This window comes from Nerophis lumbriciformis, linkage group LG07, assembly GCF_033978685.3.
Source record: "Nerophis lumbriciformis linkage group LG07, RoL_Nlum_v2.1, whole genome shotgun sequence".
NCBI classification, from domain to species: Eukaryota; Metazoa; Chordata; class Actinopteri; order Syngnathiformes; family Syngnathidae; genus Nerophis; species Nerophis lumbriciformis.
In genome coordinates, this window is record NC_084554.2 from 24,395,657 (window position 1) to 24,423,655 (window position 27,999).

The 27,999-nt window shown below is 40.7% G+C and overlaps 1 protein-coding gene across 3 annotated transcripts; it reads left to right on the forward strand.

The window, feature by feature from the left end:
• The first annotated feature begins 4 nt into the window (after positions 1-4).
• fbxo15 (F-box protein 15) lies at positions 5-22,829 on the forward strand. 3 transcript variants are annotated; one of them, XM_061965614.2, is made up of 9 exons: positions 5-271; positions 484-588; positions 2,177-2,404; positions 14,074-14,265; positions 14,327-14,456; positions 18,027-18,109; positions 18,579-18,724; positions 18,873-18,997; positions 20,498-22,829. In XM_061965614.2, exons 1-9 carry the CDS (start codon positions 204-206, stop codon positions 20,762-20,764), a joined length of 1,344 nt encoding a protein of 447 aa, XP_061821598.1. In that variant the 5' UTR covers positions 5-203; the 3' UTR covers positions 20,765-22,829. The 3 variants fall into 3 exon arrangements, with proteins under 3 accessions (XP_061821598.1, XP_061821600.1, XP_061821599.1); XM_061965615.2 differs by lacking the exon at positions 5-271 and adding an exon at positions 880-1,022 and having other exon boundaries at positions 492-588; XM_061965616.2 differs by lacking the exon at positions 5-271 and having other exon boundaries at positions 482-557.
• The last annotated feature ends 5,170 nt before the right edge of the window (positions 22,830-27,999 follow it).

Sequence of the window (27,999 nt, forward strand, 5' to 3'; positions counted from 1 at the left end):
CATGGGGTGTTGCTACGCGACCACACGTCGGGAGTGTCAACAAGAAGTATAAAACATATCAACATTGATAACAGACGCTCACGTACAGTTTTTTGGTAACAATTCCCGAAAAACTGAAGTTTTGAAAATCGATATATCTCAGCGGAGTCGGTTATAGCCGTCCTTGCTAGCATAAGTGCACCACTAACATAACAAGTGCGAACATGTTAGCATCAAAGAGGTTTCAATGCGGTAACACACTATCTCGATATCCTCAAAACTTTTTGGAAAGGTAACTATTTTTTCGTTTATTCTCTCTCATACAATATACTGTATGTAGCAAACAGTATGCATTAGTACTCCTAATACTCTTGTGTTCACGATTTGCTGTTTACTTTTAGTACTTGACTTTTAGGCAGCACTGCAAATGGCATTCTTCTGAAGAGAAAGTGGCAAATAACATGTTCTCTATCTGCTTTTGGTGCCCAATTACATGTTGTGCAGACTGCCATCAGAGGTCCTGCATAAGATCCTGTCCTACCTGGATGCTGCTACACTTATCTGCATTGGTCACGTCAGTAAGAGCTTCTATCAGCTTGCCAATGATGAGTGGGTATTATTACACATCTACACACAGTGCATTAAAGACCCCCAATATTGCAAATCTACTCTGAAAAGTATGTATTGATTCAAATGCAATCGTGCAAGCCTCCCAAGTAAAAAGCCCGGTCAGAAGAACCTTTGCAGAGATAAGATTTAGATTTAGATATAAATGTATTGGTCCTCGTGGGGAAATTCATTTTCACTGACCGTACATTTAAACAATAAACATTACACATCACGGACAAAAATAGCAAAAAGACATCATACATGACAGTGACAGCACCAACACATTTACAGGCTTGTCAGACAGGTCGGCCGGGCCTGCTGTTTAGGGCGGCGAAAGCTACATGGATAAGGCTATTCATGAGGCGGGCCCTCCGGAATTTGATGGTTCTGTACCTGCGCCCTGATGGTAGTGGGATGATATATTGGTGTAGTGGGTGAGTGATATCCTGGACTATTGTGTTTGCCAGTTGAATGATGGACCTGTTGTTTAGATCTGAGATGTTAGAATTCAAGTCTGAAGCTTTTCCTCAAATCGTAATTTGGGATGTATTATTTCCATTCTCCAATGCCCCTGTCATTTAACCTGACTCTCGCCAGAACCTTGTAGTTCGCTGAGCTCCACACACAAATCTGGGAGTTCTCAATAGGAGATGTATTTCAGAAGGCGGAGCCTTGTAAAAAAAAAAATTGTATGTGATTGGATAAACCACTTATTCGTTATCTTGAATGACGTTCTACTTCAACCACTCGCATTGAAATCAACCCGTGACGCTGTTGAGAGCGACGCTGGGAAATCCAAACCCGGTCGAAAGAAGAGCCAAAACATCCTTGCCACCAATAAATGCCTTCAAAATTGTTCTTTGTTCATCTTTTAAATAATTAATATTTGATAGATTTGACAAAACAGTTGCAATAGCAGAATGTCAGCACACGACTCCTCGCTGCGTGCCGCCATTGTTGTTTGAATCAAACAGTCGCTTCGGCGCTACGTCACATCTATGAAATCCCGCCCGGCGATCCTGATTGGTTCATTATTTTTTGCTATCTGGAAGGAGTTTGCAATGCCTTCGAGCCCAGACCCTTGTGTAGAGCTCAGCGAACTACAAGGGTTTGGCGAGAGTCAGGTTACCTGTCATTGCTACTACTGTATAAATTCCCAATGCACTGAAGCCAGCTTTTTTCTTGTCATCAGTTGAATATTTAGAAACTGGAGGCGGAAACTAAACAAATAGAATAAAGACAGTAAATGTTGCTTGTATAAGCCACACTTGGCAAAAACACAGCGAAAATTAATAGTAGGTTGTGTATTCTGCTGCCTTCCACTATATGCAAAATATACTATAAGCTGGTCAATGTCTGATTGAAAGAAAAGTTCCTCGTGTTTTATTTTTTATTTATTATTGATTGTATTTATTGCATTTTTATTACTGTTTCTCTTAATACTTGCTAAGACCTGAAGCCAAATGTGTATGAGTATGACAAATACAGCTCCTTGAATCCTTGAATCCTTGATTTTTAGAAATAAGTAGTAGTAGAAATACAAATATTGTGTTCCAATGTATTTGTTGTTTGATTATAAACAATGCAGGGCTCTGTGGAGGAATATGTACAGGAGGCTGTTGAACAAGAAGTCCATCAACATGGTCGGGAAGATGCATGAGACGAACACGCTGGAGTCTCAGGCTCGGCCTGTGGACAGCTGGAAGTTGCATTACATCAAGACTCGGGATGCGTGGGCCAGGAAGAAGTGGAGATCACACCTTGGAGTCATCAGCCATCACACAGGGTTGCCGAGTCACACAGATCAGATACTCCGGTAAGATCAAAAGCGCATGCTTAATTGTGTACAGTTTTTTCAATTGCATATTCATTCATAGTATAGAGCAGAGGTGTCCAAAGTGCGGTCGGGGGCCATTTGCGGCATGCAGCTAATTTTTTAACGGCCCGCGGCACATGCTAAAAATACTATTACAAAAAACCCATAACAATTAGAATAAATGCGAAGGTGAAATTTAACGATGAAACGTTACAATGTTGACTCAAAGCTACAATACAGGCTGTTGTTTTCTTTAAAACTGTCTTGCTCAAAAATATTAATGAATCAAAATCAAAAATAAATTATCGACTGACCTATTGAAGGCTGAAAGTACTTTACATCAAATATCCCACCTTTTTTATTTTTTCTTTAGGGAAAATATTGTGTATTTTGTGTGTTTGCCATAACAAAGTTTTCCTTCACCAAAACTGCATAAAACTACACTTTTTTTTTCTTAAAAGCTCATAACCGATAGCTTGAAGTTGATCCAGGACATTTAAGCTTAAAAAAATAAAAATAAATAATGTCTGACATATTTTTAACACTTTTATGAGTGGAACCCTTTTGAATCTCTGAACATGTTAGTGTTTTTTTAACTGACAATGTTCAAAAATTAATATACAATCAAATTAAAATTGTTTTAGTTATTGACCTATTTAAAACTCCAATTACTTCACATCAAATGTTCCACTTAAAAAAAAAAAGGAACATATTGCATATTTCCTTTTTGCCATAAAAAACAGGGATAGGTTGTACAGGCGGCTGGAGGGAAGGACAGCATTAGGTACCGGCTCGATGGCACAGTCATATGGTCTTTGCGGAGGAAAGGAGAGTGCACGTTCTTTATCAAACATGGCAGCCAGGTCATGGTAAACAGCGGGAATCTTGGCAAGGTCCGGAGGGGGTGACACGGGTCTTGTGCCACTGGACAGGTGTACTGCAGACCTGACACAGTGAGCGCGACAGGCTGTACTCCAGGCCAAGACCTTCCCCGAGGGCAAGGAGATATGGGGGTTGTGTTAGCGAAGCCAAGACCGGCCGAGGACTAGTGGGGCGATTGGGGCGTCTAGGACCCAGTGGCTGATGGTTTCAGTATGGTTGCCTGAAAGGGTTAGGAATAAGGGTTCTGTGCGGTGAGTAATTGGGCCGAGAGGGTGTCCATCCAGGGCTTGGGCCAGCAAAGAGCTGTCCAGAGACAGAAGCTTGATTCCCGCCTGACGAGCGAACTCCCGGTCCATCAAGCTCTCGTCAGCTCCCGAATACAGATAGGCCCAACTGTCAGATTCTTCGAGCTCCAGGATAGGGTCGCAGGGAAAAGAATACCGGGGTCTTTGTTGGTGTGGGGAACAAAGGTTTGGCTCACTAGGATTCCCCTAGCTAGTGAGCCTTGTCCTTTTGGCCGCGTCGGGCAGGTCTTGATTGCGTGGCCCGCCAGGCCACAATAGAGGCACAGGCGCTGCCGGAACCTCCTTTCCCGCTCTTCCGCAGCTAGACGTGCCCTGCCTCGCTGCATGGGTTCCTCCAGTCTAGTCGAGGCCGGGGAAGAGACTGGTTCGTAGACTGCTGTTCTGGAGCTCCTTTCAAGGGCTGCTTGTCCTCGCTCTGCAGCTCGCTCGATAAGTCTCTGGTCCATTTGAAGCGCCAGCATAATGAGGTCCTGGTAAGACGTGGGTCGACCTCGTAACAAACCGTCCTTAATCTCCTCGCTGAGTCCCCGTCTGTAGGCCCTCAGGAGAGCCTTGTTGCCCTATTCGCTGTCTGCCGCTAGGGTGCGAAACTGAAGGGTGTAGTCAGCTACGGAACGAGAGCCACCGGGTGGTCGAAGACGGCCTGGAACTCCGAGCGGAAGGTGGGATAGTCAGTGCCCAGCCCATTGTTTCGGTCGACTATGGCCGTGGCCCACCTGAGAGCTCTTCCGGCTAGGAAGGGGAAAAAAAGGCAATCTTGGCCCCGTCAGATGCGTAGCGAGAAGGCTGGTGTCGAAAAAGTAATTTCGCACTGGACTAGAAATCCTCGACATAGATCAAAGTTACCTTCAAATGGTCAGGGACTGGCGATCTTTGGTTCCCGGGCATAGGAGGGGTTCCAGGACGCGGGGGAGGCAGGAATGCTCGGGGTTATGGTGTCCACTCTAGCCAGCAGGTTAGCGAACGCAGCCTCGTGTTCTTTCCAGTGAAGAAAAATGTTTTTGGTGCTGCTGGAGTACCGTGTGCATTGCTGCAATGTCGGGGCTCGTGGGGGCTCGGGAAGAGAGTGTGGGTCTCGCTCTGTCACTGCAGTCTAGTTTTGACATGGCCAGAACGTACTGTAACGGTACAGTGAGGAAGGAGACGGCACTGAGACAGGGACGTCGTTCCGCTTGAAGCGTGTTTATTTGTACAAATGTGTGACGTGTGTAATTAAGCCAAATATGTGGTTTGGGATTATGTGAAGTGATTATCTGTTAAGTGTTAACGGGAAGTGTTGGAGGTGCGTGATGTGGCAGATGCGGAAGTCAAGAAAGGGAAAGGAGGTCCGGGGACAGGTCAAGGGGCTGGAGCGAGGCGTTGTTGTCCGGGGGCAGGCGAAAGGTCGAGATCCGGGAAGGCAGCAGGGAGTCCAAAGGGGATCTGGGGAGACAAGACACACAGCTCCAAACTAGGGCATGACGCGAGGCTGCAGGATGACGACACAGGACATGACACGGTGAGCACAGAGGAGGGGAGACACAGAGAGCAAGGAAACACATAGGTGAGGAAAGCTGGAGACGTCTGAGGCTTACTGTACAGGTACAAGTAACTACGTTCTGGCACTGGAATGCAGGACATGCTGGCTTAAAAAGGCAGGGGAAATCTCATCAGCGCCAGGTGTGTTGATTGTAGATTGCGTGCGCGGCTGCACGCAATCTACAATCAACACAGCAGGAGCGGAACGCCCGTGGGCGTGTCCAGCGGTGCGCTCAGAGGAGCACACAGCTGACTTGCGGCGGCAGGAGCTTGAGCCGTAACACTATCAGCAGATTAATCTCCTGCTCAGAGAGAAATCTTGTATTTGTAAACATGATACAGTGACCTACTTTTTTTTTGTAAAGCACTCTGGTCAACTTTGTTACTTTCACAATTGGTTTTATATATGCAGTTGATTTTAGCACTACGAGGTTATTAGGATATATTTGTGTTATTTATTAAATGTTTAATTCATTACTATGTATACATTCTCTTTACAGAGCAAATGAAATCGCTTTAAAGCAATTACTCATATTTATTAGTTATGATACAGTTTATAGAGGATTTATTATAAGATTGTTTAAGTTTTTAAATAAAATGTAACAAGGCAGTCAACCATCCGCGTCGCTCTCTTGATGAGGATGTTTTGTAGTTGGATGTCCTCTCAGAAACTTGCCTGTGAAGGAAGTCCAGGTGTCTTTGTTTTTCTCGTTGAATTACAGTCGTGGTCAAAAGTTTACAAACACTTGTGAAGGACATAATGTCATGGCTGTCTTGAGTTTCCAATAATTTCTACAACTCTTATTTGTGATAAAGTGATAGAGTGATTAGAGCACATACTTGTTTGTCACAAAAAACATTCATGAAGTTTGGTTCTTTTTTGAATTTATTATGGGTCTACTGAAAATGTGACCAAATCTGCTGGGTCAAAAATATACATGCAGAAACATACAATATCAATTTTGGTGTTACAAGTTACAATCAAATCAAATTAGCTTAATGGCATGGCCTCTTAACTTCATGTGAGTGATTATGATTGACGGCACCTATTGACTTCTCTGAGCCTATTTAAATAGGGATCATGTGATGCAGTCATTAGACTCGGTTACAAACGCGACAATGGGAAAGTCAAAGGAACTCAGCACAGATCTGAACAAATAAATAATTTCAAAGCAACTTAAGGTACCAAGTGCAGACAATTGTTTGTAAGTATAAAGTGCAAGGCACAGTTTTGTCACTGCCGCGATCAGGAAGAAAACGCATGCTATCACCTGCTGCTGAGAGAAAATTGGTCAAGATGATCAAGAGTCAACCGAGAACCACCAAAAAGCAGGTCTGCAATGAATTAGAAGCTGCTGGAACACAGACGTCAGTGTCCACAGTCAAGCGTGTTTTGCATCGCCATGGACTGAGAGGCTACCATGCAAGAAGGAAGCCCTTGCTCCAGAAGCGACACCTTAAGGCTCGTCTAGAGTTTGCTGCTGATCACATGGACAACAGGAGACCTTCTGGAAGAAAGTTCTGGGGTCAGATGAAACAAAAATTGAGCTCTTTGGCCACAATACCCAGCAATATGTTTGGAGGAGAAAAGGTGAGGCCTTAAACACCCAGGAACACCTTCCTACCGTCAAGCATGGTTGTGGTAGTATTATGCTCTGGGCCTGTTTTGCTGCCAATGGAACTGGTGCTTTACAGAGAGTAAATGAGACAATGAAAAAGGAGGATTACCTCCAAATTCTTCAGGACAACCTAAAATCATCAGCCCGGCGGTTGGGTCTTGGGCGCAGGTGGGTGTTCCAACAGGATAATGACCCCAGACACACGTCAAAAGTGGTAAAGGAATGGCTAAATCAGGCTAGAATTAGGGTTTTAGAATGGCCTTCCCAAAGGCCTGACTTAAACAAGCTGTGGACAATGCTGCAGAAAAAAGTCCATGTCAGAAAACCAACACATTTTGTTTGTTGCACCAATTTTGTCAAGAGGAGTGGTCTAAAATTCAACCAGAAGCTTGCCAGAAGCTTCTGGATGGGCTACCAAAAGTGCCTTATTGCAGTGAAACTTGCCAAGGGACATGTAACCAAATATTAACATTGCTGTATGTATACTTTTGACCCAGGAGATTTGGTCACATTTTCAGTAGACCCATAATAAATTCATAAAATAACCAAACTCTATGAATGTTTTTTGTGACCAACAAGTATGTGCTCCAATCACTCTATCACAAAAAAAATAGGAGTTGTAGAAATTATTGGAAACTCAAGACAGCCATGACATTATGTTCTTTACAAGTGTATGTAAACTTTTACTTTGAGTGCACAGTAGAACTTCAGAGATATAACCTTGCTAACAAGTGAAAGCCACAGGCCAGTTAAAGCTGCTGGCATCCAAACAAAAAGTTTTTTTTATAATACACATCACATTTAATGACAGTATTATTAAAGGTGAAAAAGGAGGTCTCACAATGCCTGCTCAGGGGGGATGCCAGCAAACCAAGATGGTAGGTGGAACTCTAACCGCCTGCTTTGTACTTTTTTATCACCTTTGATTAGAGACTGTTCGACACTCAATTTTGACTTCTGTGGCCGTCGCTTTGGTACAGAAGGGGAAGTAGACATAATTGTGTTCCTTGCAGAGGCTGTGTGCCTTGCAGAGGCTGTGTGAATTGCTGAAATAAATTACTTACCGTCCGACCTCTCATCTACAACACACACTTCCCCACTAACAGACACTTCCCCGTGGGGGTTTGTCTGTTCGAAACATTTACCTTGCTAATAATCATTTCACAAGACATCACACACACAGACAGTGGCGGGCCAAATCCCCCAGGTCATCTTGGTTCTCTTGGGCTGCTCCAGTTTTTGCTTTTGTTCCTCCTTTTAATTCATACTGGATGGCGCTTCGTGCTGAATCACAATAGGGACCGTCCTGAATCCCAGTTTAGAGGGAATTAGGGCCATATATTCATCAAAGCAGCTGGAGATTTATGTTTTTATTGCGTTTTAAATCCATTAGCAGCTTCACTTAAGTCCCTGGACTGCTGAGAAAGCAAACAGAATAGCTGTTTAACTCTAGTTGGGTGAGTTAAAAATGTAATAAACCAAACAAAATAACTTGTCTGTTAAATTACACATCGCTCTTTTATTACAATTTACATTAACCTGCTTTTATTGGAAAATTACAAAAGAATGGGACACCGTGTAGGGAAAAATATGCTATGATAGTAAAAGTAGCTATTAGAGTTGAAATATTATGAGAAAAACGATAATAAATGCATGAATCATTTGTACTTTAACTTAACTTTAACTTAATATATGCTGCTTTGAGATGCATTCCTGTGGGACTGAAATGTTTTTTGTCTAGGTCTGTCAAAAATAACAAGTTCACTCATGTGATTAATGACAACAAATATTGCATTATAATTGTGCATACGCAGATTAATCATGCAATTTATTTTGCTCTCAAATGCTCTTATCACCTTAACTGTAGATCAGGGGTGCTCACACTTTTTCTGCAGGCGAGCTACTTTTCAATTGATCAAGTCGTGGGGATCTACCTCATTCATATATATAATTTATATTTACTTATTTATGAAATATATGTTTTTGTTAACAAGTTAAAGGTGCTTAATGATAATGCAAGCATGTTAAACACATAGTTAATATTGTTAACAAGTTAAAGGTGTTTAATGATAATACAAGCATGTTTAACACATATAGTTAATATTGGTAATAAGCAGAGGTGTGGACTCGAGTCACATGACTTGGACTCGAGTCAGACTCGAGTCATGAATTTGATGACTTTAGACTCGACTTGACAAAATGTAAAAAGACTTGCAACTCGACTTAGACTTTAACATCAATGACTTGTGACTTCACTTGGACTTGAGCCTTTTGAATTGACATGACTTGACATGACTTGCTACTTTCCCCAAAACCCAAAGATGAAAAAGTTATTCGGGAGCGCTCCGTATTTTTCATTGTGTACTTGTCTATCGGCGTTGCGTGTGTCAGCTGGTGTGCTCTAGAGCACACCAGCTGTTGTACTGAGCTCAGTACAACAGCCAATCAAATTAGATCTACTTTGGTTTCATCACACAGCATTCATCCAATCAAATTGCAGGACAACCAACGAAGAAGACATGTCCAAACCACACGCCAGTGAACAAAAAATGATACCTAAAATAATTTTGTTTGGGTATAAAAATTACAAGGTGGTCAACACAAAACGGTTTGCAGTATGCAACACATGCGGTTCGAAAATTACTGATGGAGAGGCAACAACTTCCAACTTCGTCCGGCATTTGAAGTTGCACAAAGAACGGTAAGTTTTGAATGTAAGATAACGTTTATTGGCTAAGTAACGTGACTTTTATTTGCTGTGTAGTTAAATCAGTGAGGCTGTAAACTCACTGCTAACGTTTTAACGTTATTGCAAACACGGGAATCTGTTGCAGTTCACTACCTTATTCATACTTTTTGTTCAGTGATTTTTTTTAAGCAGGGTTACGTTAGTCAATATATCACACGTAACGTTAGACGGCGGTCAGCAGCACCGCGTATTTTAGCCACCTAAAAAAAGACAAAAATAGTAAAATAAAGGTAAAATAAATACTACGCCCCTATCGTGCACAAATGACTGACAGACTCTTGGCTAATTTGGTCTTTTGCAAATGCAATGCAGCATAGGGTCCTGACATATAAAAAGTACAACTTTTTTGTTATGTTCACGTATATGTCATGTTTTTTCAATGTTAACACTTTTGTACAAATAAGTACATTTGCACTTTATTTTTTAATGTGTTTGTTCTGTAAAGGAATGAGTTAATGTTTAAAATGACTGGTTAATAGTGCTATTATAAAGTGCAATGTCAGCACAATTTTCTTTCCTGCAATTTAAAATGCACTTGTTTTAATAAATAAATACAGCGTTTGAAAAGCATACACAATCTGTGTTAATATATTAGTCTGTGGTTAAAAGGACTTGAAAGGACTCGAAACTCAAAATGCAGGACTTAGGACTTGACTTGAGACTTTCCAGTCTTGACTTTGGACTTGACTCGGGGCTTGCCTGTCTTGACTCGGGACTTGACTCGGACTTGAGGGCAAAGACTTGAGACTTACTTGTGACTTGCAAAACAATGACTTGGTCCCACCTCTGGTAATAAGTTAAAAGTGTTTAATGATAATACAATCATGTTTAACACATATAGTTAATATTGTTAACAAGTTAAAGGTGTTTAAAGATAATACAAGCATGTTTAACACATATAGATTCCTTTCTTTCATGAAGACAAAAATAAAAGTTGGTGTATTACCTGATTCTGATGACTTGCATTGATTGGAATCAGACAGTGGTGCTGATAACGTCCGCATTTTCGAATGGAGGAGAAAAAAAGTCCTCCTTTTTGTCCAATACCACATGAAAGTGGTTGGTTTTTGGCATTTTATTTGTCCAGCTTCCGTACTCCTTTGTATACACTTTACAAGAAATACATTGTCGGCAAACTCTGTAGCTTGCTAGCTTGAGCACGCCAGCTTTCTGAGACTCTTATTTTGTTAGCGCAGGCAGGATGAAGCAGCGCTTTTATTGTGCAACTGTGTGTGATGAGGTGGCGACTTGTCCAGGGTGTACCCCGCCTTCCGCCCAATTGTAGCTGAGATAGGCTCCAGCGCCCCCCGCGACCCCGAAGGGAATCAGCGGTAGAAAATGGATGGATGGATGTGCAGTCGGTCTTTGGAGTTTTGACGACAGGTACGGCGCCAGAGTCTGTTGAAATAAAGTGTTTCTCGCCTTCCTGTCGGTAATTTTAATGAGCTGGCAGCAGCCAGCGTCATCTCAGAAGACCCTCGGGTGCCGTGAATGTCAATCAGGTGACGAAAGTGACATCATAGTGAAGATTTATGATCGCTCATTTTTAGGAGTATTTTTTTAATGCCTGGCTGGCGATCGACCGGTAGCTCGCGATCGACGTAATGAGCACCCCTGCTGTAGATAGTTACTTGAAAGGCGGTCCAGGTTGCTATATGGACAGTGATCAGGTCATTGTGGCACTCAGCATCAAGGGTTGGAATTGGGGGTTAAATCACAAAAAATGATTCCCGGCGGCAGCCACCGCTGCTGCCCACTGCTCCCCTCACTTCCCAGGAGGTGATCAAGGGTGATGGGCAGGGGCGCCGAAAAGGGGGGGTCAAGGAGACGGATTCTAGGGGCCCATGATGGAGAGGGGCCCAGAGAGGCCCCTAATGATGATGAAATTATAATACAGAAAAAATAATGACACTGTGTTGGGGGCCCTGTAAAGATTATTTTCATGGGGCCCAAAATCCCTAGCGGCGCCCCTGGTGATGGGTCAAATGCAGAGAATAATTTCGCCACACCTAGTGTGTGTGTTACAATCATTGGTACTTTAACTTTACTTTAACTTTATTGTGAGAAGACTCTGTGCTCGCTGGCAAATTTCAACCCAAAATACTCCCTGACTGGACTTTCATTTGCATTCAAGTAAAACACATTCCAAAAAAAATTCCGGATGTCATTCTGACTATAAAATTGCATTTGTTTCCAAATATATATATATATATATATATATATATATATATATATATATATATATATATATATATATATATATATATATACAGGTAAAAGCCAGTAAATTAGAATATTTTGAAAAACTTGATTTATTTCAGTAATTGCATTCAAAAGGTGTAACTTGTACATTATATTTATTCATTGCACACAGACTGATGCATTCTAATGTTTATTTCATTTAATTTTGATGATTTGAAGTGGCAACAAATGAAAATCCAAAATTCCGTGTGTCACAAAATTAGAATATTACTTAAGGCTAATACAAAAAAGGGATTTTTAGAAATGTTGGCCAACTGAAAAGTATGAAAATGAAAAATATGAGCATGTACAATACTCAATACTTGGTTGGAGCTCCTTTTGCCTCAATTACTGCGTTAATGCGGCGTGGCATGGAGTCGATGAGTTTCTGGCACTGCTCAGGTGTTATGAGAGCCCAGGTTGCTCTGATAGTGGCCTTCAACTCTTCTGCGTTTTTGGGTCTGGCATTCTGCATCTTCCTTTTCTGGGGCTAAGGTCAGGGGAGTTGGCGGGCCAATTTAGAACAGAAATACCATGGTCCGTAAACCAGGCACGGGTAGATTTTGCGCTGTGTGCAGGCGCCAAGTCCTGTTGGAACTTGAAATCTCCATCTCCATAGAGCAGGTCAGCAGCAGGAAACATGAAGTGCTCTAAAACTTGCTGGTAGACGGCTGCGTTGACCCTGGATCTCAGGAAACAGAGTGGACCGACACCAGCAGATGACATGGCACCCCAAACCATCACCCAACCATGCAAATTTTGCATTTCCTTTGGAAATCGAGGTCCCAGAGTCTGGAGGAAGACAGGAGAGGCACAGGATCCACGTTGCCTGAAGTCTAGTGTAAAGTTTCCACCATCAGTGATGGTTTGGGGTGCCATGTCATCTGCTGGTGTCGGTCCACTCTGTTTCCTGAGATCCAGGGTCAACGCAGCCGTCTACCAGCAAGTTTTAGAGCACTTCATGCTTCCTGCTGCTGACCTGCTCTATGGAGATGGAGATTTCAAGTTCCAACAGGACTTGGCGCCTGCACACAGCGCAAAATCTACCCGTGCCTGGTTTACGGACCATGGTATTTCTGTTCTAAATTGGCCCGCCAACTCCCCTGACCTTAGCCCCATAGAAAATCTGTGGGGTATTGTGAAAAGGAAGATGCAGAATGCCAGACCCAAAAACGCAGAAGAGTTGAAGGCCCCTATCAGAGCAACCTGGGCTCTCATAACACCTGAGCAGTGCCAGAAACTCATCGACTCCATGCCACGCCGCATTAACGCAGTAATTGAGGCAAAAGGAGCTCCAACCAAGTATTGAGTATTGTACATGCTCATATTTTTCATTTTCATACTTTTCAGTTGGCCAACATTTCTAAAAATCCCTTTTTTGTATTAGCCTTAAGTAATATTCTAATTTTGTGTCACACGGAATTTTGGATTTTCATTTGTTGCCACTTCAAATCATCAAAATTCAATGAAATAAACATTTGAATGCATCAGTCTGTGTGCAATGAATAAATATAATGTACAAGTTACACCTTTTGAATGCAATTACTGAAATAAATCAAGTTTTTCAAAATATTCTAATTTACTGGCTTTTACCTGTATATATTTTTTTATTTATTTTTTTTTTTTTTTTTAGTTAATTTAAAATATGCACACACGTAATAACCTGTGATTAATCATGAATAATCCAAGTGAGATTTATATGATTGGAAAATTAATCATTCACCAGAACTAGTTTTATAACTAACATCAGTAAAGACTGTTTTCATGTTATTGTGTGAACTGGAGAAATTATGTTTTCAATAGTCAGATATTAAAAAGATAAAAAATCAGATTAATCACACTTGTGATTTAATCACGATTAAACACAATAAAGTACTTCTCTGCATCATTTCGATTAAAGACCCCAATATATTTAAAATGTTATTGTTAGAATGTCATACAGGAACACTGTTAATGTGTTGCACATTAATTTATGTCATTTGTATGCTCAAAACCTGCTAACAGCTTTATCTAAAATCCTGTTTGGGTTTATTTTAAAGTTAAATTTGCCATTAACAGTTAGGTTAAGGAGCGGTCAAAATACATTATGTGAATAATCTTTGTTTAGACAAGATTATTGCGCACATTTTTGTGATGAATCGCATGAGTTAATGCGTTTAATTTGACAACCCTAATGTTTAACAAATATTCATTATAATACTGGTCTCAGACTTTTGGGATTACATTTTTGTGGAAGTTTACGGTAATGTAATATTACAACTTTTTATCTAAAAAAATGTGCACTTTTCCTTTCCTGCAAACATAGACATGTCCATGCTTTGAAAATGAAATATGCACTTTGTTTTGTCATTTAAGAAACATTACCTGGGAGCTGACAGCCACTGACAGATCAAGCCGTGGAACCACATATGATCTCAGCTTTCTCCGTTTCTTTGAAACCTCTGTGGTGCTGTGCTGGTATGGAAACTGGCCTGACTACCATCACATTTCTACCGTTCAGCTCCACGGCGTCAGGAGAGTAGCACTTACGTGTCCCGGACTAAAGGCGTAAGACAGTCAACATCCATCTTCAGCACATCTGTTCTTCCTGTGAAATTTATTGTGTCAGACCAGGGTGGAGGTCCTTCATGGAGGTGATTGACATGGAGACTGTAACCAAAAGCATGCAAGACTATGGCCAGGACCAAGTCATTGAACTGAAGCTACTCAAGCCTCACATTGTCATGGGACTTTGGAAGGTAATTATGACACACACGCGTGCTCCAAAATGTTGGTAGCTTTAAGCCAAAGGAAAAAACCCGCAGGAATCACAGAAATAGTTAGAAAATGACAGTGCAGATAGAATAACAACAAAAAATAACATATGGAAATCAGACTTTGCTTTTGAGTTGTGTGAGAGAGTAAGGTTATTCAAGTTTAGTAAATTAAATAATTCCTAGCCTCTTTCTGCTCTGTCACTGATAAGAATATAATGCAAATATCACCACAATTTCATTGGCTCTTGTGGCGCATAGCGTTAGTGCTTTTCTTGAAAGGCAGTGGTACTGATTTTGAATCCCGACTAAAGTTGAGTTAAGAAGGTTCATACATCCATCCATCCATCCATTCCCTGACGACCTCCTTAAAGTTTTGTAATTCATCAGAAATATCTAGCCATCCATGCATTTTCTATCGATGTCCGTCAAGCATCTAAAATGCGTCAAACATGTCGAAGTTTGGAATGTGTTTTGCAATTTCCCTTGTGGATCAATAAAGTTTGTCTAAGTCTAATATTACCCATCAGGCCTAGGGAATGTGTTAAATGGGTGTATATTTGAATTGTGTATGGTATTATTAGACAGTTTTTATAATGTCCACATAAATTAGTGGGCGCGTTGTGTGTTTTTGTATCACATATTCTGTGTTGGTTTTTTAATAATTGGACCATGAATTGGAAAGGTTGTCCATAATTGAACCTATGTAATGAGTCTGTGCAAGTTATACTACTGTAATGCACATGGTCAATAATAATTGCTGTGGACATCACTCCCCGGGCGGCATACGAATTTACAATATCTCTTAATCTATTTTTTAAAAATACGCTTGGGACAATCCACGGGCTGTAGTTTGGGAACTCCTGAATTCAGCAATTATTTGGCGTACTACTAGATTGAGCCCGAGTGGTACTCATACCACAGTTTGAAAAACACTGCTTAAAATCATTCCACCTCTGTGTGAGGTGGCACTTGGAGTGATCTATCAGAATGAAGGGGGGTGCATGTGCCACCGCAGGCCACACCCTAGACACGCCACTGACACCCTAGTCACCAGCCAATGGCAGTGCACATTTAGACAAACAACCACTCACACACACATTCACATTGTACCTACTGACAATTTAGAGTCCTCATTAAACCTTACATGCATATGTTTGTAATGTGGGAGGAAGCCAGAGCATCTAGAAAAAACTCACACATGCACAGGGAGAACACGCAAACCCCAAACGCAGATTCAAACCCAGATCTCCTAATTGTGCTGCCTACATGCTAACTACAAAGCCAGACTCTACCAGCCTTGGTTTATTGAACAGTCAAGGGTTGGGTTTTCTGGAAAAGAGTCCACAAGTATTCATTAAAACAGGTAGCAAGTGAATACATTTATTACAGCGTGGGTCTCACTCCCACAAAAGCGTTGTCGATTGCGTACGTAAACACCATGAGCAAGGCTCTCCACAAGAGCGAGCCCCATGAAGAATTATTCACTCTCTTTACAGCAAAAAGAGCAGATATGTCCAATAGGTCAATGACTCCCAAATTGTTCACAAAGGTAGCGGTCAGTCCAAGGAAAACTAAGTTACAAAGAAGGAGACGCTTGAGTTGTTCCATCCATCGATGAGAGGATTTTGTGTCAGAAAGATGTATAGTTAATTAAAGTTATTTGAAGTTAAAAAAAAAATACCTGAGGCTAGTTCTTCCTTTTTAAAAATGTAAGCGTGTACTATTCTTTATCTGTTGAAGACAGCTTGAACTTAAGGTTACACATTTGGAGCCATTATTCTTTCAGCAATGTATCAGTGATTAGACGTACCAAAACATGCATCAATTTCTCCAAAACAACACATAGCAGCCTGAAGGCCGCACTATAGCAGCATATGTGTGTGTGCTTGATAAAAAGAAGTTGACAAATGTATGAATTAAAGTGTATATTTGCTATAATATTCTCACCATGCTATAATAGTCTAAGACCACCGTGTGGCTCACTCTTCCTAAATAAATAAGACTTTAGCGGTTGTCCGGAATAAGAATATAGTGAAGGGAGAAGTCTGGCCCTCCAGTCTTTAGCTTTCTGGAAATGTGGCCCTCAAATCAATTTTAGTAAAATATTCCTGCTGTAAAGTATGTCTGTTTTATGCGTGTATGTATTACGGTGGGTGTGCGTGTGCCTCACAATAAAAAGGTCCTGGGTTCGATCACCGGGCTCGGGATCTTTCTGTGTGGAGTTTGCATGTTTTCCCCGTGACTACGTGGGTTCCCTCCAGGTACTCCAGCTTCCGCCCACCTCAAAGACAAGCATCAAGGGATACGTTAATTGGCAACACTAAAATGGCCGTAGTGTGTGAATATGAGTGGGAATGTTGTCTATCTATCTGTGTTGGCCCTGCAATGAGTTGGCAACTTGTCTTGCAGTTGAGATAGGCTCCATTACCTCCCGCGAACCCAAGAGACACAAGCGGTAGAAAATGGATGGATGGATGTAACACACAGGTTCATGAAATGATTTAATAATTCAGTGGTTCTCAAACTGTGGTGAAGTGAAGTGAAATATATGTATGTAGCACTTTTCTCTAGTGACTCAAAGCGCTTTACATAGTGAAACCCATTATCTAAGTTACATTTAAACCAGTGGGTGACACTGGGAGCAGGTGGGTAAAGTGTCTTGCCCAAGGACACAACGGAAATGACGAGGATGGCAGAAGCGGGGATCGACCCTGAAACCCTCAAGTTGCTGCTCTGCCAAGCAGTCCACGCCGTACGTGTACCACTAGTGGTACGCGGGCTCCAGCTAGTGTTAGCCAAAGAATAACTTGATTAAAGTACAATGTATTATTTTCCTATATTCAAACACAGTGTTACTGTTCAAATTGTGTGTAATGTTACAGTGGTCAAAGTATTTAATATACCTCTGCCTTGTTTTAATAAATACTAGGGCCTACTATGCTACTGTATTTTAATGTTGGTCATTATGGTGGTATTTGGAGAGTCAAGTGTTTTCTGAGGTGTACTTGGTGAAAAAGGTTTGGAAATAATTAATTAAATCATGAAATAATTATTTAAATTGTGAAATATTATTTCAAATCATGAGATGAATGAATGAAATAAGTTTGAATGAAATAAGTTTATTTCAGTCATATAATCAACCATTTTGTGTGATCAGTTTAACAGTACAGATTATACATATTTAAAAATCATACACATTTACACACAAAAATATAATGAAATCAGATGTTGATTAAATCATGACATAATTCATTAAATATTTTAATATTTAAAATATTAAACATTCAAATGTACTGATACAGTTTGTATGTATTTCATTTAAATTAAAATTAATAATGATTATTTAAGTAATTATTTAAAGATGTATTATTTCATTTAATTGTGTCCCATTTGACCCTCTATAACAAACAACCCAAAACAGGTAACAATATAACCCATGTCATGGATCTTGGAGCACGGACTGTGCAGAAAATAACCCAGGTGTGCTTCTTTAAGGGGGTCTTTTCTGTTATTCCTCTCATAGAAAATGATTGCATGCGGCTTTGTTCACAGGGCCAGCATCGCATCGCCTTTGTCATAATCACCCTCCACTTCCATAGGCTGCTGGAAAGAAGCACCCAAGGCTCCTCTGTTTGGTAGGATGTACCTCATCTTCACATGTTTAGACAGCATAAAGTGTGTCACCATCAGATTAAACTGACAGCATTCATTCCCGAGGTGACTTATCTTTGAAGCACCGGTTGGTGATGTGTCAGAAGCACTTTCACTATGGTAGTCGTTGTTATATTGTCAACATTCTGGCAACACTTTTCCCCAACACTGTCATCAGCTACAGCTATTGTGTTTGGATAGGGTTTTGAGAGATTTAAGTATGCAAATTAAAAGCATAGGTCATAATGTTGTGTTGGTACAAATAATTCCCATTTGAAAATGAAATGTAATTTAATGGCTTGTTAAAGAGGAGGGCAGGCGCTTTTTATTTTTATGTTTATCATAATGACATAAACCTCACTCATCCTTGCAGCATGCCTCATAAGTCAACAAAGTGTGCACATAGCCCCCTCTACCGGTTACATTCGAGATCACATATTTTCCTCTCAAAAGGCCCTACGTGGACCCAGTGGTCCAAGCCCCATTTGATGACATTGACCCCGATTATGGTCTCCATGGTTACCATCTCCACATAGTTCTCCACAGCAGTGAATGCGAGATCATGTCTGAATGCTTCCCTCAGCTATTTTGCCGTAGAGGTAACGTATTTTGATGCCAACTGTTGACATATTTTTAAAATGTAGAATTTCTTTGCATGTTATATATGTATTATATGTGCATACCATACAAAGTGAAACTGTGTTACGGCGTTGGTTAATGTATCCCATGCAAAACTTTTCCCTTCAGATCAGATCTGCAATGGCCTTGTCCGACTTGCTGCCATTGATGGTACTTCCTTTCGGCAGCACACACCTCTGTCAGGCGACGTCACTCTGCCCTGGAGGTGTGAGGCCCTACATGGCCAAATAAAGGTAACACTATACTATTTATAAAACATACAATACGCTTTATAGTCAGGAATTTATTGTAAACATGGTAATAATGAATTAAGTTATTTCAAAGAGGCTTGATGTACTGTAAATCCACCTAGATTTAAAGTGTACCGTAGTGTTCAATGACTGCGTTTTGGTTATATAACATTGCAATCTTTAAGTTGTACATTTAAAACTTTTTTAAAATAGTTTGTCATTATTGGAGGCACAATGACCATATTGAACATAAATACTAAAATATGAAGCCGATATTCTTTGACCCTTTGGAGAGCTACTATATGTTGGAGCATGGACGCCACTGGCTAATTTATGGTCCGAAACAAAGGCCCCCTCATAACAAAATTGTTTTGTGTGTGAAACGAATCAAAGTTGAATTTAATTTGATGCATGTTTTGTCCTTAAACTAATTAATGGGAAATAAACTGTTCAATAATAATTTTTTTAGTACAAAATAACAAATTTAATACAACTAAAACAATAATTTTTTTGCAAACATTCTTGACATAACGCCGATTGAGTATCGAACCCAGTACAAGCGCCTTACAAAACCAACACTAATGCTACACGCCGCAGGGGCCATTGAGAATGTCTAGAGCAGGGGTCTCCAACTTTTTTTTTCTTCTGAGAGCTATTTTTCCAAATAAAAAGGTTTGAGAACTACACATTTTTTGTAACATTTATTTTCATAGCTTATTTTAACCCAAACAAAAGAAATACACTTGTTTTGCCTGACCATTAACAAAATGTTGGTTTCCACAACTCACATTTATATTTCAGTATGCATGTCTTTCCAGTGAGCCACATAGACAAAAAAGGTAATTGTATATGACTGACAACCTTCTAACTGCAATTTATTTAGGAAGCAGATATTCACTCAAACAGTGAGTTCATTGTCTTTATGTTTGATGCTTATCATGTCTGAAATAAACGGTTATAAAAAAATCCTGACAGTTTATTCAAATATTCTTTGATCTTTTGGTGGACTAATCGAAATCACCTTGCGAGTTTATGGTAGCTCACAAGCTACTGGTTAGAGACCCTTATCTAGAGAAATATGACATGATATTCTTACCAGTGACATAAGAGGAACGGACTAGGAATACGTTTTGCAGTAAAATCTTATATGAAGCTCCGTCTTATATATTAATTGACACTTTACATGCACTTCTTCAAACAAAACAGGGCACCTAATGGATTATGGGCCCTACGCACAGTGCCTGGTTTGCGTATAGGAAGGTTGCGACTCTGTGTTGGAGACCTGTAGTCTAGAGCCATACTATAGGTCAATGCATGTGCCAAAGCAAGGCTGACATGCTGCAGTGGAAAAAAATGTTTTGCCCCAGATATTGTACTTTTACTTTCCTTCTAAATCAGTTAGGCACAAGCACTGCCTATGCCCTCTGTTGTAGTTGTCTAGTTTACACAGTGCACTATTTGGCCTCATTTCTGCATGTAGCTCATATGTCTCCTTTTCACCAGGACCGCTGTTTTATGGCTCTTACTCTTCTTGATGAGTTCAACAAACCTTTTTGGTGCGTCAGCTCTTCAGTGTCCATGAAGTGCAAGGAGATGCCGTGTTCACTTTTCTACGCCGCTGAACAGTTTCTTATCCACTATCAGGACTCAGACGGTGAAGTCATAATGAACATGGTGCAGGTGGAGCAACAAAAGCAATTATTTCTTGTCAACTTAGCAGTTTATGTGTCAACTGGCAAAGTCAATAAGTATTTCGGGAAAGACTACTGAGAATACCTAATGTTTTGTCAAGTTTAACTTTATCACATTATCTTGACATTTGTTTAATAATTTAAAGTGAAATACGAGTTTAATGATGCACATGTTCTGGCACAAACATATAATTGGTGTTACAGAATTTTAACAGTTCTATGGATGGAAACAAATATGTATCACCAAGGGGGAAAAGAGGTATCACCCTATGTGTGATCAATTGCTTTTGTCACAACACTTTGAGAAAGAGAGCACACAGTAGTCAGTAGTGTTTAACCCTCTGGTGACATGCAATTTTAATTATCTTCAAAGTCAAACAGGATGTAAAAGTCCTTAAGTTTTAGAATGGTAAGACATTTTGGATTCATATTTTATTGTACATGTCTCAAGAAATGTCTTTTTTTTTTCAATGTTTACCCTTTTTGAAGGCTTTTTGATGAGAAAATTTCACAGGTTTAAATTAGTAAAATAACTTATGTTTAGTGTTTTTGTGTAGAGCTGAAGTTGATTGCGAGATATAAGCAAAAAAGTTTGAAAAAAAAAACTTTGTGTTTCATGCTTTGTGTGTTGTTTTTGGTTCCACGCTTCCTTGTAAGTACCGTAGTTTTCGGATTATAAGTCGCAGTTTTTTTCATAGTTTGGTTTCGACATATACTACGGAACGACTTATGTGTGAAATTATTAACACATTACCGTAAAATATCAAATAATATTATTTATCTCATTCGCGTAAGAGACGAAGCAAATGTCCGCAATCGTCACACACACAAGTCAGCAATCGTCACACACGTCAACCAATAAGAATTTGGCGGGGGCAGGTCATAGCAGAAGTGCATTGTGCGTCATGGCAGAAGTGCATTGTGGGTCATGGGATGCTAACTGCTGCTATATCCGTAGCTATTAAAATTGATTATTTCAACATTGGCGGTAACTTATAAAAACTGAGAAGGGCTGAACTAAAATGGCACCAAAAGGGAAATCATATACTGCAGATTACAAGCAGGACGTAGTGAAATATGCAGCAGAAAACGGTGATCGAGCAGCAGAAAGAAAGGAAACGGCGAAAACCAGAGGCGACACCGGGGAGGAAGATTTCATCGGTATTAGCGATCGGGAGTGACAGATTGTTTGGTAAACGTATTGCATGTTCTATGTGTTATAGTTATTTGAATGACTCTTGCCATGATGTGTTGCATTAACATACGAGGCACGTTCTCAGTTGGTTATTTGTGCGTCATATGGCGTACACTTATTCAGCCTGTTGTTCACCATTCTTTATTTATTTTAAATTGCCTTTCAAATGTCTATTCTTGCTGTTGGATTTTATCAAATAAATTTCCCCCAAAAATGCGATTTATACTCCAGTGCGACGTATATATGTTTTTTTACTTCTTTATTGTGCATTTTCGGCCGGTGCGACATATACTCCGTAGCAACTTATAGTCCGAAAAATACGGTAATAAATTATTTATTTTATTTGCATTCCGCCTGCCATTCTCTGCATCCTAGGGGTCACGCATCAAGCAACGCTCACCTTCCCGTTGTAAGTGTCGTTGAAACTTACACTTAATATTTTTGTTTTAAGGATTAATATTTTTTGTTGAAAATGATTATGGTTGTGAATTCATGTTACATTTTTTGTAAATAAGACATATTTTGTTTACTATAAAAAGGGCAATTTATTTCCTTTGTTACACCGCTATTCTCGCGAGGTTTTGGTTTACTATTGGAAGTTGCGAGACCTGCATTCGCCCAGACATGCAAAGGACTTTGAGCGAGCCATCAGCAGCAGCAAGAACATTTAGCGAGCTGAACAAGGAATTGGCATATTGTGTCGAATTGTTCTGTATATTTATAAAGTACTTTGGTTTAATTATTGTACGCTCATTTAGTATGCACAAGACTGAAATATTTGCTGCCCAAGAACCTCCGAAGTGGCAGGCGGCCACGAGGTAGCTATTTTGTTTAGCACTTTATTTGCCTGTGACTGATTTATCAAATCAAATCAAATCAACTTTATTTTGTCTAAAACATTGTATTTCATGTCTTGTCCTGTAGTTTTCACGGCATAAACTCAAGTAAAGAGCCCGTCTTTAAAAAGCCGTGCCTGTGTTGTCATTTCGGAGCCTCAGTGAAAACTCGCCCAGCCCAGCGCCGGTGAGAAGCACGTTAAGACGACAGCAGGTGCAGTGGGTGACGGTACCGTGGTACGACACCAGAGGGCGCCATTACCAAAGCTCATCACACACAAGCAACCAAGCAATGCATGTATAAGGTTATAAGAATGAGTACAGTGGAAATTAAGAAAGGACAGTGCTAAAGGAAAAATGAGTGGTTTAAGTCAAGTTTAAAGGTCCACTATACGTTTCTACAGTATATTTGTCAAAAGTTACTTGATTTTTACTGTATCTCAAAGTGATGCATTGTCGTTGAATTAAGAGTTTTGTGCATTCTGCTTAAGGTCAAAAGAGCATTTTAAGTTTTTAAAAAGATATTTATAAGTTAAAGTTCAACTAAGCAAATTTTAAGAAGTATTTTTGGAATTTAAACAGTGTGTTAACCAAACGCTAAAGATGACTGACAAAGATAAAGAAGAGTTACCACTTAACGAAGTTGCAGAACATGATGAAGTGCAAGCTACAGAACAACAAACTGTTCGTAAAAGTGAAAGACTAAGAACATTACCGTATTTTCCGCACTATAAGGCGCACCGGATTATTAGCCGCACCTTCTATGAATTACATATTTCATAATTTTGTCCACCAATAAGCCGCCCCGGACTATAAGCCGCGCCTACGCTGCGCTAAAGTGAATGTCAAAAAAACGCTGCGCTAAAGTGAATGTCAAAAAAACAGTCAGATAGTTCAGTCAAACTTTAATAATATATTGAAAACCAGCGTTCTAACAACTCTGTCCCAAAATGTACAAATGTGCAATCACAAACATAGTAAAATTCAAAATGGTGTAGAGCAATAGCAACATACCGGTAATGTTGCTCGAACGTTAATGTCACAACACACAACACACAAAATAAACATAGCGCTCACTTTCTGAAGTTATTCTTCATTCGTACCGGTAAATCCTTCGAATTCTTCGTCTTCGGTGTCCGAATTGAAAAGTTGCGCTAGCGTGGCTTCCAAAATGGCGGGCTCCGTCTCTTCGAAATCATCGGATTCAGTGTCGCTGTTGTTGTGCAGCAGTTCTGTGAATCCTGCCTTCCGGAAAGCTCGGACCACAGTTGTGACAGAAATATCTGCCCAGGCATTTACAATCCACTGGCAGATGTTGGCGTATGTTGTCCGGCGTTGTCTGCCCGTCTTAGTGAAGGTGTGTTCGCCTTCGGTCATCCATTTTTCCCACGCAGTTCGCAGTCGTGATTTGAATGCCCTGTTGACACCAATATCCAGCGGTTGGAGTTCTTTGGTTAATCCACCCGGAATGACGGCGAGTGTTGTATTTGTGTGCTTCACTTGTTTTTTGACACCATCTGTGATGTGGGCGCGCATAGAGTCATATATCAACATGGACGGAGCAGCGTGAAAAAAGCCACCCGGCCGCTTCGCGTAAACTTCCCTTAACCACTCGCTCATCTTTTCTTCATCCATCCATCCCTTCGAGTTAGCTTTTATGATGACGCCGGCTGGAAAGGTCTCTTTTGGCAAGGTCTTCCTTTTGAATATGACCATGGGAGGAAGTTTCTGGCCATTAGCATGGCAAGCTAGAACCACCGTGAAGGACGACTTTTCATTCCCAGTGGTGCGAATATTCACCGTACGTGCTCCCGTTATATCAACAGTGCGGTTCACAGGAATATCAAAAGTCAGTGGAACCTCGTCCATGTTGATAATGTTCTCTGGCCGGATCTTTTTTTCCGCTATCTTCTTTTTACAATATGCACGGAAAGTAGCCAGCTTTTCTTTAAAGTCGTTAGGCAGTTGCTGTGAAACAGTGGTCCGTGTGCGGATGGAGAGATTGCGTCTTTTCATAAACCGAAAACACCAAGAAGCACCACCTTTAAAATCATCCAGGTGAAGTTCGCTTGCTAGCGTTGTTGCCTTCATTCGAATAGTGATGGTGCTGACACTTCTGCTTGCTGCTCTCTGCTCAACAACCCACTGTTCGAGTTCGTCCTCCAACTGTTGCCATCGTGCTTTGTTCCCTCGGAAGCTCTGTTTTGTCTTCTTTACCTGGCGCAGGTCATCTTCTTGCTTCCTCCACCTACGCACCATTGATTCATTTATGTTATATTCTCTTGCTGCTGCTCTATTTCCGTGTTCTTCGGCATGACTTATTGCCTTAAGTTTAAATTCTGCGTTATAAGCGTGTCGTTTAGTAGGAGCCATTTTGTAGTCTGGTCTTTACAGATGTAGACAAACAAAGGAAATGAAACGAAATATCCGCGCGCTTCTTTTTCTTCCGGGGGCGGGCGGTAGGTAGCGCTTCCTGTTCTATGGGGGCGGGTGCTTACCTTGGCGGTTGCTTGCGTAGAAGAAGAAGCACTTCCTGTTCTACCGGGAAAAAAGATGGCGGCTGTTTACCGAAGTTGCGAGATCGAAACTTTATGAAAATTAATCGTAATAAAGCGCACCGGGTTATAAGGCGCACTGTCATCTTTTGAGAAAAATTGTGGTTTTTAGGTGCGCCTTATAGTGCGGAAAATACGGTAACCGAAAAGGGTAAAGAGCTTCAAGAGGAGAAACTAAAGAGACTCCAACACAAATATGCATTTGTTTTTGAAAAATGGAGATATGAAGCAAGATTGAGCAGAGTAATGCTGAGAAAGGAAGCTTCAGAAAGTGAATTAAAGGAGTTAATCAATAACATAAACATCACTTGTAAAGATGTGCAAGTCGTTTATGACCAGATACGTCAAATACAATCTCCTGAAGCAGACATTAGACGTAAAGTTGATGCATGCACGTCATTCTCCGGATTTATAGTCAACAGAGCTGAGAAATGGCTTGGAGGAGACATTGAGGATGACGAAGATCGTGGCCAGATGTCAGATCATGCTTAGGATCTGAAAGTTATAGATCAAGGTCAATATCACAAAGGTCCAAAAGTGGTTCAGGACAATCCTGCTCACAAATAATAAAAAGAATGGAAGCTGAAGCAGCTGCATCTCAAGAAATACTAGCAGTAATGGACGAGCAGGAAAAGGAAACAGCTGAACTACAAAAATTGGAACTTGAGAATTTTGCAAGGCAACAAGCAATAGAAGAGCAGCGTAGAAAGATCGACCGCTTGGAAGAAGTTAAGAAAATGAATGCTGCCAAAGCTCGCGTAAAGGTTTACGATGAAGTTGAAAGTACTGCTGAAAGTCGAAGTTTGTTACACAGTATTAAAGCAGCGAGTGAAACCCAAGCAATCCCTATCACACCAAGCACTCCCTTTCAAGCTATAAACACAACCCAAGTCTTTCATGCTACAAGCCATGCGTTTGCTCCACACATTCAACAAACTCCTATCATACAAGCAAAGGCCACAAGTCAAACACTCAAAGCATCAAGTCCACCATTCATCCCTCAAGACACACAAGTTCAAATGGTTGTAACGCAACCACAGTCAAATTCGGATATAGTTAGCATACTAGCAGAAGCAATAAGTGCAAATCGACTTCCAACTCCAGAACCTGCATTGTTCACTGGAGACCCACTAAAGTTCAAAGACTGGCAGTTGTCATTCGAATCCTTAATTGAAAGAAAGAACATTCCCAAAAATGAGAAACTTTACTATCTCAGGAAGTATCTCGGTGGATCTGCAAAAAGAGCAGTAGAAGGATTTTTCCTATTAGGCACAGATGAAGCGTACGACTCAGCTTGGAAAGTGCTGGAAAAGCGTTTTGGAGATCTGTTCACCATAGGAAAATGCTTCAGAGACAAGCTTCATGGTTGGCCGAAAATAAGCTACAAAGATGGAAGTAAGTTAAGGGAATTTGCTGACTTTCTTGGAAGTTGTGAAGCTGCGATACCACACATAAAGGTATTAGAAGTTCTCAATGATTGTATGGAAATTCAGAGACTCTTGTTGAAACTTCCAGATTGGTTGACTACAAGATGGAACCGCACAGCCATGAAAATAAGACGAACAAATAATGGAGAGTATCCATCCTTCCGCACGTTTGTGGAGTTTGTGTCTATGGAAGCTGACTTAGCGTGCGATCCCATAGCCTCATTGCAAGCACTCAAAGGTTTGGACACAAGTAAACCCAAACATTCACGCAGTCAAATCATTCGAGCAGAAGCGTTTACTACAAACTCAAGTCACTCAAAAAGCTCAGGTCACACATATACTGTAACCTGTCTCTTCTGCAAAAGGAATGGCCACACGCTTGATAAATGTTTCAAGTTCACGGAAAAAATGGTTCAAGATCGTATCAAGTTTGCACAGACAGAAAAGCTGTGTTTCGGATGTTTAAAGACTGGACATCATTCAAAGAAGTGCGATAAAAGGAGCACATGTGAGAAATGTCAAAGGAGACATCCTACATGTCTGCATGACGACAAGTTCATGGAACGTAAAAAGGCAACACCTGCAAAGAGTGAAGATAACTCTCAAGACAAAGTAGACACTAAAGTCACAAAGGATGAAGACAAATCTACCGCAATCTCTAACAGGGTAACTCAAGACACCTCAAGCACATTGACATCCTCTATACTACCTGTCTGGGTCTCATCCACAAACCACCCAGAGAAAGAAGTTCTAGTGTATGCGCTTCTCGACTCACAGAGCGATACATCTTTCATCTTGGATGAAGTAGCTCAAGATCTCAACACAGATAAAAGCAAAGCCAGTCTGCGGCTATCTACTATGTCTGACAAGTCAACAGTTATACCATGTGAGAAGCTGGTAAACCTTCAAGTCAGAGGATATAAGTGGGGAAAGAAAATCATATTACCACCAGTCTTTACTAGAGAGTTTATCCCAGTTAACAGGTCACATATCCCGACGTCTGAAACCGCTTTGAAGTGGCCTCATCTGGAAAAGCTAGCAGATAAGTTACCACCAATGCTCGAATGTGAAGTTGGCCTTCTTATCGGCTATAACTGTCAACAAGCCCTTCTACCAAGAAAAGTTCTTGCAGGCAAAGAAAACCAACCCTACGCACAGCTAACCGATCTCGGCTGGAGCATAGTTGGTTGCTCGTCTCAAGTCCACAATCACAATGATGCCATCGGCACAAGTCACAGACTCATTGTGCGTGAAGTAACTCCTGTGTCACAACCAGCAGTTGAACTCAAACAAGAAGTGCG